The sequence below is a fragment of the Pleurodeles waltl genome, chromosome 4_2 (assembly GCF_031143425.1).
Source record: "Pleurodeles waltl isolate 20211129_DDA chromosome 4_2, aPleWal1.hap1.20221129, whole genome shotgun sequence".
In the NCBI taxonomy this organism is placed as follows: domain Eukaryota; kingdom Metazoa; phylum Chordata; class Amphibia; order Caudata; family Salamandridae; genus Pleurodeles; species Pleurodeles waltl.
In genome coordinates, this window is record NC_090443.1 from 426,860,712 (window position 1) to 426,880,084 (window position 19,373).

Here is a 19,373-nt window from a genome sequence, read left to right on the forward strand (position 1 = left end):
GATGATCTTAGTGATGACCAACAGGACACAGACCCATAAGATACATATGACTCTGATCCCATTTTACCAAATGACCCTCAGTTATATCCTGTCAGACCCTCATCACCTGAGGACACTACAGCATATAATCAAGTAGTGGCTAGAGCTGCAGCCTACCATAATGTGCAAATGCACACTGATCATAGCGAGCAGGATTTTCGGTTTGACACATTGGCATCAGCGCATAGGCAATACGAATGTCTTCCTATGCTCCCAGGCATGCTTAGACATGCTTCTGATATCTTTCAAGAGTTAAAGCTAGGATTATTACTCCTAGAGTTGATACAAAATATAAACCAGCACCCTCAGGCCCTGTGTTTATGAGAACTCAACTACCTCCTGATTCCATTGCAGTTGGTGCAGCTAGAAAAAGGGTTAACAGTCGGTCCACAGGAGATGCCGCTCCTCTGGATAAAGAAAGCAGGAAAAATGATGCAGCTGGGAAAAGGGTAGCCTCACAAGCTGCAAATCACTGGGGGATAGCCAATTCACAAGCTCTTTTGGCTGGATGCGACAGAGCGCGCTGGAACGAAATGGAGGAGCTCTTACAATACTTCCCTACAGAACACCAAAAAAGAGGACATCATGTAGTTAATGAAGGGAAAGCATTAGCCAACAATGCTATTAGATTTGCTACGAATGCAGCTGATACAGCAGGCTAGATCAGTTAACACCAGTGTGGTTATTGGGAGACACACCTGGTTAAGATCTTCAGGTTCCAAACCTGAGATACAACAGGTGGATTTATGCCCTTTGATAAGCAGCATTTATTTGGCCCTGAGGTAGATACAGTAATAGACAAACTTAAAAAAGATTCAGAAACAGCCAGGGCAATGGGGGCTTTATATACCATACCCACCAGTGGTATTTTTCGTACACCACAATTTAGAGGGGGTTTCAAACCATGGGCTATGGAAATAACCACCCATCAAAAACAATCCTCACAACTCTACAGTAGAGGATCATTTAGAGGCTCCTACACAGGATCCAACACTAGAGGAAGAGATAAACCCTCCACATCTAGAGTTCCTCACAATCAAACTAACAGTGACTTTCTCACCACCCCCACAGAGCACATATCTCCTGTGAGGGGAAGACTGGTAAATTTCCATCCACAATGGCAAAGCATCACTACAGATCAGTGGGTTCTGTCAATTATCCAACGTGGTTACTCTCTAGAGCTCACTTCCATTCCATCGAACATTCCACGTTGTTCATATAAACTAACTCAGGGACATCTCATTCTATTAAAACAAGAAGTACAACACTTCTACCCAAAGATGCAATAGAAGTGGTACCTATAGCGCAACAGGGAAAAGGAGTATATTCTGTATACTTCCTTATACCAAAAAAAATGGTACTCTCATACCAATTCTGGATCTCAGACCTCTCAATCAGTACATCCTCTCAGAACACTTCCACGTGGTCACTCTTAAGTATGTCATTCCCCTCCTACACAAACAGGACTACATTACAGCATTACATCTAAAAGATGCTTACTTCCACATCCCCATACATCCAGCACATCGCAAATATCTAAGATTTGTGATAGCAGACAAACATTACCAGTTTAAAGTCCTACCCTTTGGAGTAACAGTACCTCCGAAGACAATATATACTTGTCTTTCCCTATCTGGACGACCAGTTCATAAAAGCCAGCACCATTCAAACCTGTCAACAGCACACACAATACACACTCATCCCAATTGTCCCTTTTAGTACAGACAATTTGGAAATGGGCAATTCACAGTCGCATTCAACTACAGGGAAAGTATATCCCAGGGATACACAACCAACTAGCGACCTCTTAAGCAGGATTCAGAAACAAATACACAAATGGGAGATTCAACCACAAGTAATTCAACAATACTTCACATGTGGGGAACACCAAACATAGACCTTTTCGCCACAAGCTAAAACTCAAAATGCCCAAACTTCGCGTGCAGGTTTCCACACCCTTGATCCAAGGGCAATGCTCTATGGATCAATTGGTCAGGGGTATTTGCTTACAGTTTTTCCCCTCTCCTAGTACTTCCATTTCTGGTCAACAAGATAGGTCACACCTCCCTCACTTTGATACTCGTAGCTCATACGTGGGCACGTCCACACTGGTACACAACACTGTTGGCTCTGTCTGTAGTACCACATCACAAGCTTTCAAGCAGACCAGACCTATTGACTCAAAACAAAGGACAAATCAGGCATGCCAATCCCAGCATGCTCAACCTGGCGATTTGGCTCCTGAGTCATATAGTTTGTATATCTACAGCCAGATTATATGGACATTCTAAAAGAAGGATGTAAACGTACAACCAGGCAGTGCTACGCGAATAAATGGAAACCTTTTGTTTAATACTGCCTACCTCAAAACATTGATTCACATGAAGTATCTCTACAGGATATTGTCTGTTATTTACTTCATTTACAGAAAGGAAATCCTGCATATTCATCTTTAAAATTCATTTATCAGGAATATCAGCCTACCTCCAAAACAGACAGCATACCTCTCTGTTTAGAATTCCTGTTATAAAAGCTTTTATGGAAGATCTTAAGAGTTATTCCACCTACTCCTGCACCAGTTCCTGATTGGAATCTTAACATTGTGCTCACAAGACTTATGCGTCCATCATTTGAGCCCATGCATTTCTGTGCTCTTCAATTTCTCTCGTGAATAGTTGCTTTCCTAGTAGCAATTACTTCCTTAAGAAGAGTAAGTGAAAATCAAGCATTCACTTTAGAAGAACCTTTCTTCCAAGTACACAAACACAAAATAGTACTTAAACCATATCCAAACTTTTTACCCAAGTGGTTTAACCATTTCACATTAATCAGTCCGTGAAATTGCCAGTCTTCTTTCCACAGCCAGATTCAATTGCTGAAAGAGCTCTCCACACTCTTGATCTCAGGAGTTCTCATGTATTATATAGACGGAGCGAAAGACTTTAGAAAATCCAGACAATTTTTTGTGGCTTTCCAATAGCCTCATAAGGGTAATCCGATTTCCAAACAAGGATTCACCAGATGGATAGTAAAGTTTATTCAAACTTGCTATCTTAAAGCTAAAAGACAACTATTAGTAACTCTTAAAGCACATTCTACTAGAAAGAAAGGATCTTCGATGGCATTCTTAGGAAATATACCAATGGCAGACATATGCAAGGCAGCCACACGTTCCACACTGCACACATTTACTAAACACTACTGTGTGGCTGTGTTATCGCGCCAACAAGCAAATGTTGGTCAAGCAGTGCTTAAAACACTATTTCAAACTGCTCCAACTCCTGTAGGCCAGCCACCACTTATTTTGGGAGGGGACTGCTTTTCAGTATACGCAAAGCTTGTGAATCTTCAGCTACACATGCCATCAAATCGAAAATGTCACTTAACCAGTGTACATCTGTTTGTGGAATGTAGTGCAGCAGATTCACATGCTCCCTCCTCTCCAGAATCCTGTGTCCGTTGTAGTACTTTATTAATATGTAGATATGTATATACATTTTATGGACATCATCTTTACTTTAAACTATGTACATAAACAATTCTTCACTCCTTACTTCACCCTCCTGCGGGAAGACAATCTTAACAAGGGACTCGATGCCAATGCGCAATATCACTGAGAGGAGTCACTTGATCTTGTGACTTGAAAAAGCTTCTTCGAAGAAAAACAACTTGTACCACTCTGATCCCAACACTAGATGGCGGAATATGCTCAGCATGTGAATCTGCAGCACTACATGCCAAGAAAAGCTGTACACTGGGTAAGTGACATTTTCCATATATATATATATATATATGTTCGATGGCATGTGTAGCTGCAGATACACATGCTGTACATTATCCTGCCATCTAGTGTTGGGCTCGGAGTGTTACAAGTTGTTTTTCTTCAAAGAAGTCTTTTCGAGTCACGAGACCGAGGGACTCCTCCCTTTCGGCTCCATTGCGCATGGGCGTCGACTCCATCTTAGATTGTTTTCTTTCCGCCATCGGGTTCGGACGTGTTCCTTTTCGCTCCGTATTTCGAATCGGGAAAGTTAGCTAATTATCGAAAATTATTGGTATACGGTATTGTTCGCGCTCGGTACCAGTTTAGTGTTAGGATATCGACACCGATAGAAGAAGCGCTCCGGCGGCCCTTCAAGGCTTTCGCTCTTCAGCAGGGCCTGGTCGGCCCGACCGCATCCATCGACAAATCTAATGGACCGGACCCCCTTCCGCTTCTGCCCGAATTGCCACGCGAAGTATCCTTATACAAACCAACACTTGGTCTGTAACCTTTGTCTATCACCGGAACACAGGGAGGATACCTGCGAGGCCTGCCGGGCATTTTGATCGAAAAAGACCCTACGCGATCGAAGAGCCAGAAGACTGCAAATGGCGTCGACACCGACAGAACAGATCGACGTTGAGGAGGAGGAAAGAATCTCCATACAAGGGACGGACTCGGACGACTCCGAAAGTGAGCTACCGACGACAACTCAGAAAACTGTGAGTAAAACTGCCCCGTCGAAGACTCACTCCAAGATCATAAAGGCCAAGGGGATGCCACCACCAACAGGCCATGGCTTTACCCATCGAAAACACAGTGACCAACCATCGGCCTCACAACTGCCGAAAACATCTGACTCCGGTCGAGATTCCGGATCCGAACGATCTCGTCACCGAGAGTTCGACACACCCAAAGTAAAGAAAGTTGTTTCGGAACCGAAAAGACTGTTTCCAAACCTTCGGTACCGAAAAAGGCAGCCTCGGAGCCGAAAGTAGGCACTTACACAGAAGAGCATGGACTTTCCAGCCAAATGCAACAACATAGATTTGAGCAGGAAATAAGTATGGGGGAACCAGACCATACTCAAAGGAGGCTGCACATCCAGAAAGAGACTGGCAAAATTCAAACTCTTCCTCCAATTAAAAGAAAGCTGGCATTTCAAGGGTCAGAAATGCAGCCACAGGCAAAGGTGGCTAAAGACAAAACACCACCGCCAAGGTTTTCGCCACAGCCTTCTCCACTTCATTCGCCACAGCTGTCCCCAGTAACACCCCCAATGCAGTCACCAAACACATATGGGGATGACGCAGGATGACCTGGATGCATGGGACTTGTGTGATGCACCGGTCTCCGACAACAGTCCAGATTGTTACCCGGCAAGGCTGTTACCTCCAGAGGACAGCACTGCATACACGCAGGTGTTATGAAGAGCAGCTACATTCCACAATGTAGCAATGCATTCAGAGCCAATAGAGGATGACTTCCTATTTAACACCTTGGCATCCACCCACAGTTCCTACCAAAGTCTGCCAATGCTCCCAGGCATGCTCAAGCACGCAAAACAAGTCTTCCAGGACCCAGTGAAAGGCAGAGCTATCACGCCTAGGGTGGCGAAAAAATACAAACCTCCCCTAACAGACCCTGTGTTTATAACACAGCAACTGACACCAGATTCGGTGGTCGTGGGAGCAGCAAGGAAGAGGGCAAACTCCCAATCATCAGGAGACGCACCACCGCCTGACAAGGAAAGTCGGAAGTTCGATGCTGCAGGCAAACGGGTGGCAGCACAAGCAGCCAATCAATGGCGAATTGCCAACTCGCAAGATCTACTGGCTCGCTACGACAGGGCACACTGGGACGAGATGCAACATATAATACAGCACTTGCCCAAGGAACACCAGAAACGTGCCCAACAGGTTGTTGAAAAAGGACAAGCAATTTCAAACAACCAGATAAGGTCTGCACTGGACTCTGCAGAGACAGCAGCACGGACAGTGAACACTGCGGTAACCATTCGCAGGCATGCATGGTTACAGAGCTCAGGTTTTAAACCAGAAATCCAGCAAGCTGTGTTAAATATTCCTTTTAACCATGAACAATTGTTTGGGCCGGAGGTGGACACCGGCAATTGAGAAACTAAAGAAGGACACAGACACGGCCAAAGCCATGGGCGCGCTCTACTCCCCACAAAGCAGAGGCACTTTTAGAAGGCCACAGTTTAGAGGGGGGTTTCGTACCCAAACCCCAGAGCCTTCCACCTCACAAACCAGACCCACCTATCAGGGACAGTACCAGAGAGGAGGGTTTCGAGGCTCTTACAGGGGTGGTCAATTCCCAAGAGCAAGGGGAAAATTCCAAAGCCCTAAAACAACTCCAGCCAAACAGTGACTTCAATGTCACAAACCCCCAACACTTAACACCAGTGTGGGGGAGACTTACTGCATTCTACAAAAACTGGACAAACATAACTACGGACGCATGGGTCCTAGCCATTATCCCACATGGTTATTGCATAGAATTCATAAATTTCCCACCTGATGTGCCCCCAAGAGCACACAATATGTCCAAACAACACTTAGACCTGTTACAGCTAGAAGTCCAAGCATGGTTACAAAAACAAGCAATAGAACTAGTACCCAACCATCAAAAACAGGTGTCTACTCCCTATATTTCCTAATTCCAAAGAAAGACAAAACGTTGAGACCCATATTAGACCTCAGAACGCTGAATCTCTACATCAAATCAGATCACTTCCACATGGTAACACTTCAAGACGTGATTTCCTTGCTCAAAAAACAGGACTACATGTCAACGTTAGATCTCAAGGATGCATATTTCCACATACCCATACATCCTTCTCACAGGAAATACTTAAGGTTTGTAATCCAGGGCGTGCATTGCCAATTCAAGGTGTTAACGTTCGGGATAACAGCCCCAAGGGTATTCACAAAATGCCTTGCAGTAGTAGCCGCTCATATAAGGAGACAGCACATGCACGTATTCCCATACTTAGACGATTGGTTAATAAAAACCAGAACTCCGCAACAGTGTCTTCTTCACACGCAAAACGTTATTGAAACTTTACACAAACTAGGGTTTTCTATAAATTACCAAAAATCACATCTGCAACCATCCCAGATACAACAATACTTTGGAGCAACACTCAACACACAAAAGGCGATTGCCACTCCAAGTCTGCAAAGGATACAAGCTTTACAAAATATAGCATTAAACATGCAACCAAACCAACTCTACCAGGTGAAGTTTGTAATGAAACTTCTAGGCATGATCTCTTCATGCATAGCCATTGTCCCAAACGCAAGACTACACATGCGGCCCTTACAACAGTGCCTAGCAAAACAGTGGACACAAGCACAGGGTCAACTTCAAGATCTAGTGTTAATAAACCGCCAGACACACTTCTCGCTTCAATGGTGGAACCCTATAAATTTAAAACAAGGGCGGCCATTCCAAGACCCAGTGCCTCAATACGTGATCACAACACATGCTTCCAGGATGGGGTGGGGAGCACACCTCAACCAGCACAGTATACAGGGACAATGGGACATTTAACAAAAACAACTGCACATAAATCAGTTAGAACTGTTAGCAGTGTTTCTAGCATTGAAAGCATTTCAACCACTGATAGCCCACAAGCACATTCTTGTCAAAACAGACAACATGACAACAATGTATTACCTCAACAAACAAGGAGGGACACACTCGTCACAACTGTGTCTCTTAGCACAAAAAAATTGGCATTGGGCGATTCACAATCACATTCGCCTAATAGCACAATACATCCCAGGCATTCAAAACCAGTTAGCCGACAATCTCAGTCGAGATCACCAACAAACACACGAATGGGAAATTCATCCCCAGATCCTACAAGATTACTTTCGACGCTGGGGAACACCAAAAATAGACCTATTCGCAACAAAAGAAAACACAAAATGCCAAAACTTCGCGTCCAGGTACCCACACCCTCTGTCCAAGGGCATTGCGTTATGGATCAGTTGGTCAGGGATATTTGCTTACGCTTTTCCTCCTCTCCCACTCATTCCTTATCTGGTAAACAAACTGAGTCAAAACAGACTCAAACTAATACTCATAGCACCAACCTGGGCTCGCCAACCGTGGTACACAGCACTGCTGGACTTATCAGTAGTACCTCACGTCAAATTACCAAACAGGCCAGATCTGTTAACTCAACACAAACAACGGATCAGACACCCGAATCCAGCATCGCTCAATCTAGCAATCTGGCTCCTGAAGTCTTAGACTTTGGACACTTAGAATGTATGGAGGTCATTAAACAAGCTAGGAAACCTACTACAAGACATTGTTATGCAAACAAATGGAAAATATTTGTTTACTACTGCCACAATAATCAAATTCAACCACTCCATGCTTCCGCAAAGAACATTGTAAGTTACTTATTACACTTACAAAAGTCTAAACTAGCATTATCTTCTATTAAAATACATCTCACAGCAATATCTGCAGATTACACATTCTACATCGCTTTTTAGAATCCCAGTTATCAAAGAATTTATGGAGGAATTAAAGAGAATCATACCCCGAGAACACCACCAGTACCTTCGTGGAACCTTAACATTGTATTAACACGACTCATGGGACCACCATTTGAACCCATGCACTCTTGTGAAATGCAATACTTAACTTGGAAGGTAGCCTTCCTAATAGCTATCACATCTCTTAGAAGAGTAAGTGAGATACAAGCATTCACTATACAAGAACCCTTTATACAAATACATAAACATAAAGTGGTTCTCCGTACAAATCCCAAATTCTTACCGAAAGTTATATCCCCATTCCACCTAAACCAAACAGTGGAATTACCAGTCTTCTTTCCACAACCAGACTCAGTAGCCGAAAGAGCCTTACATACATTAGACATAAAAAGAGCACTAATGTATTACATTGACAGAACAAAACAGTTTCGCAAAACAAAACAATTGTTTGTTGCCTTCCAAAAACCTCATGCAGGAAATCCTGTATCCAAACAAGGCATTGCCAGATGGATAGTAAAATGTATTCAGACTTGCTATGTTAAAGCAAAAAGAGATATACCTATTAAAGCGCATTCCACTAGGAACAAAGGCGCCACAATGGACAGACTGTATTACGAACATTATTTCAGACAACTTCAACTCCTACAGGCTAAACCACCGCTTTTGGGGAGATTACTGCTTATTAGTCTATGCACAGCATGTGTATCTGCAGCTACACATGCCATCGAACGGAAAATGTCACTTACCCAGTGTACATCTGTTCGTGGCATGAGACGCTGCTGATTCACATGCACCCTCCCACCTCCCCGGGAGCCTGTAGCCGTTATAAGTTGAATGAAAATTGAAAATTTGTAAATAAATAATTTTTTAATACACATTATGTACATACATACTTACTCCATTGCATGGGCACATCTAGTATATTCACAACTCCTACCTCACCCTCTGCGGGGAAAACAATCTAAGATGGAGTCGACGCCCATGCACAATGGAGCCGAAAGGGAGGAGTCCCTCGGTCTCGTGACTCGAAAAGACTTCTTCAAAGAAAAACAACTTGTAACACTCCGAGCCCAACACTAGATGGCAGGATAATGCACAGCATGTGAATCTGCAGCGTCTCATGCCACGGACAGATGTACACTAGGTAAGTGACATTTTCCAGATATATATGTACACACACACTTCCACTGCTAGGTAGTTAGGACCTAGTTGCGGAGGGTGTGTGTGGTCCCAAAACGCATTTTCCTCTTATTTATTTTTCCATAGGTATTTTGAACAACGATAGTGCTGAAACCACTGGACGGAATCACACCAAATTTGGCAGAAAGGTAGCTCTTGGTCCAGAAAGATACTGTTTTGTTATTTTGTGTAAGTCCATTAACTTTTTTGAGAAATTTAAAGAAAACAAATTTGTGTGTGTATATGCACCAGAATCAAACAGGAGAGGTATAAATATCAGGTTACCACTCAGCTTCCCAACCAACAATCTTTTAATATCAACAGGAGTGTAACCACTTGTCCCATGGGGTTGCAGTAGATTGAGAAGTACCCTTATCTGGGCACCTGGGGATCTGTAGATTCTTTGGTCCTGATGAAAGCCCATGACCCTTTTGGGCAAGAGTGGGCTGAAATATGTCAACCTGACCTGATATATGCGAAGGACATGTTATTCGTTCCTATCAAATTATATTGGTTTTTAAACATACCGTATCCCAGCCATGGTAAAGTTGGATTGTAGCTGAGTGATAGAGGTATTTTTAGATCACTTTCTCACTCTCACTGCACTTTTTTTAATAGAACTTTTGTTCATGGATTCCTAATAGTTTACTGGACTTGTGTAGAAAATAATCCGCTGAGTTAGGTGGAGGAGGAGGCCTCATGACGGTGCTATTAGCTATGAGTACACCAGAGAAATAATATACTTGTGGTAGAAAATAGCAGGTGAGGGTCTCCCAAAAGAAACTAGAGGGACTCCTTGGTGAATACTGAGACAAGTAGCTACACTTCTTTAAAAACGTGAACACATCACATTTCATTTCATTACATTAGAATGACATTAGTCAGCATGGTGTGTTGATATTCTTTACCCAAATGAATAATACATTCTGTTGTTTGAGGCTTCAGCACATTAGAGTCACTCAGTACTATGTATGTGCGCGACTTCGCCATGCACTGCTGATTACCCTTAATTACTCCAGATTATTGAATATAAAACTGTATGGCGAGGGTGCGGTTTACATTTACCCTAGGGTGGAGTTATAGTTACTTGAAATAACTCTCAAGCTGCTGAATTTCTATTGTTTTCTACGAGTAAGTTCAGAACCTAAGTATAACATCCCTCAAACCTTTTTGTTATTTTCTTAAGTGAATTTCTATGTTTTTAAAAATTTCTAGTTCCTAACTATAACGTCCCTGTAACCTTTGTTTTTTCCTTCAGTAGATATGTATATGTATGTGAATTTTATTGGGCAGTTCTAGAATTGATGAATCACTGCAGAGATTGTGGTGGAGTCTTAAGCAAGCACAGTAATTGCAAGTCAACCATAGATTAATGTTTTTTTTGTGGTGCCTGTCATTTATTTTTTATGCAGCCTGGGGATGACATTGTCTTAATGGCTGAAGCTCTTGAGAAACTGTTCCTGCAGAAGATCTCCGAAATGCCTCAGGAGGAGACTGAAATTGTGATAGTCCAGACAAAAGGAAGAGGACGTGGGAGGAAAGACCCAGGTAGCTTGCTAATTTCTCTTCAGGTTATAGAGTAAAGGCAACCAGTAACATGTAAAGTGACACTCTTGGATCTGAATGTTTTGCTCTTCATCTAGGCCATTAAATTACAGACCACCAGAGGTGTAAAAAGTCTGGTATGGACTTACTGCTTCTGTCTCTACCCCTTGACTGTTGTTTTGTTCCCATTGGTAGCTAGATGTTCATACAAGTTGCCCTTTTAATGTTCACATACTTATTGAACTTAAAAATTATGGTAATATCTTGGCTCATTTATATACCACGAGTCCTAAGTTCATTTGAGGTTATATCAACTTCAGAATTCTCCTTAGTTGCTTCTCTGGTACATATAGGGTGTGTTGGGACCACAGATACGATCACCAAGTGATGGAATCAGACTTGGGGCTTTTAAACTTTAAAGAAACTTTCTAATTGTTTATTTTTGTTAATTTTATGGTCACTCAAAGGTTATTCATGCATGGGTTAACTTGTGTTAGATGTAGACTAGATTTCAACTTACGAGAACTTTAGTCTGTACAGAAAGAATGAAACCATTGAGTGAGAGCGCGCACTTTCTTCACATGAATGCAGCGGTTCCACACAATGTCAACTCCCCTATTTACCTTCCCTGTGTTAACTAACCTTCACTTACAGTAAAACTTTGATCTGTGGGCACCCTCATTCTAGCGATTTGAACCCTTTCTGTTAAAGAATCTTTGTCTGCTTTTTTTGCAGGCCTCTTCCTCCCCCGACACTGGTGGGATACCTGGTCTTCCCAAACCCCTCAGTCACTTTCTGACTGTCTTTTTTTAATTTTTTTTTTTTAACTTTGTTGTTCATTTATCGTGTGTTTTACTCCTTGTGCGTCGAAGATGTCCTCCAGAAAGATGAGCTTTTCAAGCCCTGTGAATTATTTAATCGGGCAAAGTCTGTGACTGCTCCGCACCTCGTGTGTCTTTGGTGCCCTGGAGTACAATAACAACACGGAAGTTGTGCTCTGTGTTGGTCTTGCATCCAAAGGCTTGGAGGAAGCAGTCCGTGAAGCTGATAGTGGCACGAAATGCGACTCCGCAAGTTGAGATCTCAGTCGAGAGGAAGGTCCAGTGATTGATCGCGGAGTTCTACATCGTCGTTATCACACTCCAAGTCCTTAGGCTATCAGGTGAGTCGAGGCATAAGAAGTCGTAGTGTTCTTTGACTTCTCGTCCGTCAGCTGAGACGAGGGAGCGTCTACATTCTAGGCCTTGTTCTGAGGAGCCTAGGCCGACTCCGCACATCCCCGAGTTTCTGGGAGTCGGCGGGACCCCTTACCCAACTCATAGTTTTACGGGGTCATGCACCTCATTTACTGGAAGCCTGACAGAGCTGGAGCGCCTTTGGGTCCTGTTCAGCTTTGGGTTCCGTGCTGGCGATTTCAGCCTTGGCGCTGAGGAGCACCCAAGGATCTGGTCCTGGATTTGCACCGGCACCGGTCGTACCACCCTGACCTTCCACAATGTTCCTTGTGATGTCTGCGCCGGCAGCGGCGCCATCCCTGTTGTAATTCTCGACTCTGACACAGGGTCAGATGGGAGTTGTGCGACGCCGACTCAGATGCCGGCAGGAGCCTTGCCTCCTAGATCGGATCCTCAGGCCTTTTATAATGGGTTAGGCCTCAGGGATGAATGGGAGGGGTGCTGGACCTTTTTGAATACCAGCCCATGAAGCTATGGACTGATATGGAGACTTGGGTGAGGCCAGGGACTAGATACTTCTCCAGATACTGGCATGCTTTCTCCCCCTACTGTGGCTACGGAGGAGGGAGTGCCTTATGCTATGGTGGTGAGAAGAGTGGCTGAGGTCCTGGAAATTTAATTTCCTTAGGTGGCCTTCAAGACTAATCTCTTGACAGAGGTGCTACAACTGGGAACTTCCATCTCAAACCGCTACTCCAGTTTAATGAGGTCCTCACAGACATTCTACTGAGACTTGGTCCAAACCCGGCAGGAGGGCTCCTGTACACAGGACAATTGCCTGCTGCCATTGCACACCACTGGGGGGACACCTCACCCTTGAGATCTTGGTGGTCCAAGCCTCGACCTCCCAGGGCACGTTCCCTTCTACTCCATATGGAATCCAAAAGGTTGGACTCAGTTGGCAAGATGTTTTCTTCTGCCAGCCTTGCATTGCGGTCTGAACATCTCATGCCTTTTGGGCCCATTATTCCCACACACTGTGGGACATGGTTGTGCATGTGCTGCCACTGATCGCAGTGGAGGCACAGGCTATACTCAGGCTGTTGCCGATGGGAGAGACGCAGCGAAGTCTACAATCTGATGCAGACTGAGCACAACAAACTTGCTGGGCAGAGCAGCTTCATTGACAGTGGCCCTGAGGCTCCATGCCTGGCTGAGAATGTCTGACTTTTCAGGAGATGTCCAAACTTCCTTGATGGACATACCCTTTGATGGTACTCGCCTCTCTAGGGACAAAGCAGACCCTGCGTTTGAGCACTTCAAGGATTCTCGGGCTCTTGTCAGGTCCTTGGGCTTCATGGCAAGGCCCACCTCCCTCCATCTGGCTTTCGCCCCTTTCGTGGCTATGGAAGGGGCCTCCTACTGCGTCCATTCCTGGGCAGCCACCGTGCTGTGCATGCTGCCTAACCTCTGCGTGGCCAGGGGCGTGAGATCCACTGACGTTGTGGATCAGGTGCTCAGTGGTCGGGACAGCCAACACCCCCCTCCCTCCTCCCCTTCTTCCCATCCCACCCTCATTCCCTTTCGCAGCAGCCTCTAAACCCTCCTAGTCTGAATCTCCCCCACCATATGCCAGTTGGGGCAGGATTTGGCATCGCCCGCACCTCTGGCAGTTCATCAATTCAGACAGGTGAGTTTTGTAGATAGTCGGAAGGGGCTACTCCCTTCCCTTCAAGGCTACCCCTCCATCCATGCCAGCACACTGTGATTGGATGACTGAGGATAATTTGTCTCTTCTCCGTGAAGAAGTTATTGCTCTCTCGGTCAAGGGAGCCATAAAGAAAGTCCCTGTGCTGGAAGTAGGTTGTGGACGTTTTTCCTGCTACTTTCTGGTCCCAAAAAATGACAAGGGTCTGCGCCGTATTCTAGACCTTCGGTCAATCAATCTGTTCCTCTAGAAGGAGACGTTTAAGATACTCACTTTGGCTCAGGTTCTGTTTGCCCTGGACACTTGAGACTAGATAATAGCGTTTGACTTGCAGGATGATTATTTTGATATCCCCCTCCTGCCTGACCGCAGACATTACCTGAGGTTCATGGTAGGCCGCGAGCACTTTCAGTTCACCGTGCTTCCATTTGTCCTCACCAGTGCCCCTTTGGTATTTACCAAGGTGATGGTGGTGGTTGCGATTCATATGCAAAGATCAGGGGTTTCAGTTTTCTAAGTTGATGAGTGGCTGTTGAAGCTGGGCTTGGCCCAGGCTGTCGTCTCCCACCTCTAGACTACGGCAGACACCCTGCATTCTCAGGGGTTCACTATAAACATGCCGAAGTCACACCAGACTCCCTCTCAGATGCTCCCTATCACTGGAGCTGTTCTGGACACAGTGCAGTTTCGGGCTTATCCTCCAGAGTGGCAAATCAAGGATATTCAGGCTAAGATGTTTCTGCGTCTCTCCTGGATTTCAGGGAGAATGATTGAGGGTGCTGGGCCTCATGGCCTCCTGCATCCTGCTGGTGACATATGCCAGATGACATATGCGAGCTCTGCAGTGGGACCTGAAGTTCCAGTGGGCACAGCATCAGGGGAATATCTCTTACAAGGTCCAGATCTTGGAGGGAACGGCAAAAGATCTGCAGTAATCGTTCACAAACTGCTATTGGGTTGGAGGCAGATCCTTCTTCCCGCACCAACCAGATCTGACAGTAGTGACAGATGCGTCAATCCTAGGATGGGGCAGGTGGCCATCTGGGAGAGGTGGAGATCAGAGGCATCTGTTCTCTGCCCTTATCTGGCTAGCATTGAAAGCATTTCTTCCCTCTATCAAGCAAAAGATTGTGCAGTTGGTCACAGACAACACTACTGCCATGTGGTACTGCAACAGACAGGTTGGGGTAGAGTCGTGGACCCTTAATGGAGGGACTCTACACCTCTGGACTTGGCTCGAACAGCAGAGGATCTTCTGTTGCAGCAGGGGAGGGTTCTGCACCCAAACCGTTTCACTCTCTGCTTTCATTCGTGGAAATTGAGCTGCAACAGTTGATAGCTTTTGACCTTCCTTCCGAAGTCTGTGAGGACCTGTTAATCCTTTTCCTGGTGCAGCAGGGCTCTACTGTGGGCACTTCTAGAGATTGTCTGCTATTTCTGCTTTTTTGAAGTTGCCTGGTCAAGGTTTCTCAAAGGTCTTGCACATCTCCTTTCTCCATCTCTGTTCATTATACACCAATGGGATCTGAATTTGGTTTTGACCTTTCTAATGTGCGCTCCTTTCGAGCCTATATACAGTTGTTCTCTCAGGCTTCTCACTTTCAAAACAGCCTTTCTCGTGGACATTACATCTGCCTGCTGCGTGAGTGAGCTGCAGGCATTGTCATCTAAACCATTCTAACTTACTAGGCAAGTGGTGCTCCACACTGGGGCTTCCTTTCTGCCAAAAGTGGTTACATCCTTGCATGTAGGTCAATCCATCACCTTGCCTAGTTTCTTTGTACGCCCACATCCTTCTATGGAAGATTAGGGACTCCACCGCCTGGGCTCAAAAGGCATGTTGGCATTCTACCTTGATCGTACGAAGGAGTTCTGGGTGGATGAGCAACTCTTTTTTTGGTGATGTGGGTGCGAAAAGATGGTCGGGAAGTGCTGAAGCAAACCATCTCCATATGGGTTGTACTCTGTATTAAGATCTGCTACACACTGGCCAAAATGCAACCCCCTGAGGGTTTGCACGCTCATTCTACCTGACCTAAAGCTGCGACCAGTGCATTAACACACAGAGTTCCAGTCCTTGACATCTGTCAGATGGCAACTTGGACATCTCTGCACATGTTTACCAAACACTACTGCCTGAACAGTCCGATCCGTAGGGATGGGCACTTTGCCCTTTCGGTCCTGGAGGACATTCTAGTCTGAACTTGGTTTAGAGACTCACATCTTGGGATGGTATTTCTTGGGTATTTATTCAAAGGTAAGGAATCTGCAACTAGAAGTCTCTGTTAGATGAACAAGTTACTTAACTCTGGTAACGCCTTATCTGGTAGAGACACTATCTAGTTGCAGATTCCTTTCCTATCGACCCATCCTCCCTGCTCTACATACTGATTTCTAGGGACAGGGACTCCCCTTTTAGGGCCTTAGATTTGACATACCAGTAGTCAGTTTCTTTATGGCTCTGTGCTTCTGGTGTGAAAAGTCGTGACATCAGTGCCCCAGAGTGGCACCTATATAGGAACTGCAATATCATATCCGGCACGGATGACGCCGATGACCTATTCAAAACGATCGATGTCACCTAACGGCGCTCAGGGGCACTGCTGATGGAAAATCTTCTGGATCCAGTCTGATGCATGGTGAGAATTCAAAGGTAAGAAATCTGCAACTGAATATTGTCTCTACCGCATAAGGTAGGACAATAATTCCCAACCATCTCTCTTGAATACAGATCTAAGCAAAGATTGCGGTGTATCACTGATTGTATCTACATACCAGATTTGTTTTCATCATTTTGTATGTATAATTAATGTGTGTGACCGTGTCTATTTGTACAGGAAAGTCTCTGAGAAGATACGAGCGAGAATCTGTGCATGCTTATTTGTTTATTTTGTGTTGATTGCCAAGTCGGGATATCACTAATTAGTGAGACACAGTATGTAATGTAGTAATCTTAGAATCCTGATAAAAGCCTCATCACTCAGCCTGTTAACAGCATGGTGAAATATGTCGACTGAAACTTTAAACTTTAAAGATGGGACAATTTACCTTGCCCATTAAAACTTGAATTTTAACCATGTTGGATTAACCAAGGGAAAAAAAAAATTGGCATTTGTTTTAATATCTTCTTATACATTTAATGCATATACTTGCATATAATTTCAAGAGCTCCCTTATTATATTAGTTATGCGCATCCTGTCATAATTATTAGGATGAAGACCCATCCACTGATTAATCATACCACAGACCTTGGAGGAGGACTGTGTTATCTTCCTAGAAGGACCGAGCCTTGCACCATAAACAACCAAAGAACTAGTTGCTTAAGCCTTGCTATACTTTGTGTGATATGCTCATGTATGTTGCCTCTTCCTCATTATACTGCAGCCTTCTAGAGCTGCGACTTGGTTTCCACACATAAAGCTCAAAGCAAAATGGTCTCAATTTACCATTATCTGGAACTTCCTTGTTTTGAACCTGAGCTGATGATAAAATTACATTTTATTCACCCTTAGCGCTGTTCACCTTGAGGAGAAAAAATGATACCAAAAGCAGCAGAATACACTGTTTTATCATGTTGAAACCCCTCAGTGGCCCCTATAGAAGCCGCAACGGTCACAGTATAAGCAGAATTAATAATAAAGAAAGCAGAGTTGTAGAAGATGTCTACAAGCGTCTGCACCTGCAGACGAGCCCCTGGCTGAAGGTAAACTGTGACACACCTGCCCTCCACACCCATTGTCTGTCCGATAGAGAGCCACATCTCCAACTAACTTCAAAAAAGGCAAATAAGATGGGTGGATAGTAATCTCAACATAGATACTTATATATCTTCACACATTTGCCGTAAATTTCTCCAAAGAAATTTAGTTCTAACCGGGCAAGTTACATTACGAAATTGCTTCTTTTTCATTTTTGCACACTGAAAAAGCAAGAGCTTCCATTGGGAAATGACGATCTCCACATCCAGCTGCTCATGAAATATGTTATTTTTCGGAGTTTTGTTGTTTATTTTTTTAGTTCAGTGTGCTAGTCTTTACAAGAGACCCATACAGGAATGTGGGTCATTGGTGGTGCCAGCATTCTGGCTAAGTGGAAGATTGGTTGTCTCTCTTTGAAATGGCAATTTAGACCTCCCCCTGTTACTATCAAATGAACAACCTGCTTGAGCTGTACCTTTACTTCTGGAGATGACGACAGACTATCAAGACAGATGCTTCCTTATTGGAATCTGGAGTACATATGTAAGGAAATGCCTCCTTGGCATGGTTACCCCCTGACTTGTTGCCTTTGCTGATGCTATGTTTTGATTTGAAAGTGTGCTGAGGCCTGCTAACCAGTGTTCTTTCCCTAACCTGTAATTTTGTTTTCACCATTGGCACACCCTGGCATCCAGGTAAGTCCCTTGTAACTGGTACCCCTGGTACCAAGGGCCCTGATGCCAGGGAAGGTCTCTAAGGGCTGCAGCATATCTTATGCCACCTTGGGGACCCCTCACTCAGCACAGACACCCTGCTTGTCAGCTTGTGTGTTGGTGAGGACAAAACGAGTAAGTCGACATTGCACTCCCCTCAGGGTGCCATGCCAACCTCACACTGCCTATGCAGTATAGATAAGTCACCCCTCTAGCAGGCCTTACGGCCCTAAGGCAGGGTGCACGATACCATAGGTGAGGGCACCAGTGCATTAGCACTGTGCCCCTACAGTGTCTAAGCCAAACCTTAGACATTGTAAGTACAGGGTAGCCATAAGAGTATATGGTCTGGGAGTCTGTCAAACACGAACTCCACAGCACCATAATGGCTACACTGAAAACTGGGAAGTTTGGTATCAAACTTCTCAGCACAATAAATGCACACTGATGCCAGTGTACGTTTTATTGTAACCTACACCCCAGAGGGCACCTTAGAGGTGCCCCCTGAAACCTTAACCAACTACCCGTGTAGGCTGACTGGTTTTAGCAGCCTGCCACACTCGAGACATGTTGCTGGCCACATGGGGAGAGTGCCTTTGTCACTCTGTGGCTAGTAACAAAGCCTGTACTGGGTGGAGGTGCTTCACACTTCCCGCTGCAGGAACTGTAACACCTCCTTTGTTACAGCACCACAGGGCACTCCAGCTAGTGGAGTTGCCCGCCCCCTCCGGCCACGGCCCCACTTTTGGCGGCAAGGCCGGAGGAAATAATGAGAATAACAAGGAGGAGTCACTGGCCAGTCAGGACAGCCCCTAAGGTGTCCTGAGCTGAGGTGACTCGGAGGATTCCCCCAATAGGGCTAGGACTGTGACCCCCTCCCCTTGGGAGGAGGCACAAAGAGGGTGTACCCACCCTCAGGGCTAGTAGCCATTGGCTACTAACCCCCCAGACCTAAACACGCCGTTAAATTTAGTATTTGAGGGCTCCCTAGGAACTCAGATTCCTGCAACCTAA

General features: G+C 44.9%; 1 protein-coding gene across 5 annotated transcripts in view; it reads left to right on the top strand.

The window, feature by feature from the left end:
• BRD4 (bromodomain containing 4) overlaps positions 1–19,373 on the top strand; it is a 1,024,368-nt gene that overhangs the window by 212,216 nt on the left and 792,779 nt on the right. For all 5 annotated transcript variants that reach the window (XM_069231688.1, XM_069231690.1, XM_069231691.1 and 2 more), the window contains exon 4: positions 10,932–11,067. In XM_069231688.1, coding sequence (XP_069087789.1) covers positions 10,932–11,067 — 136 coding nt within the window. The remainder of the gene's footprint in view (positions 1–10,931; positions 11,068–19,373) is intronic.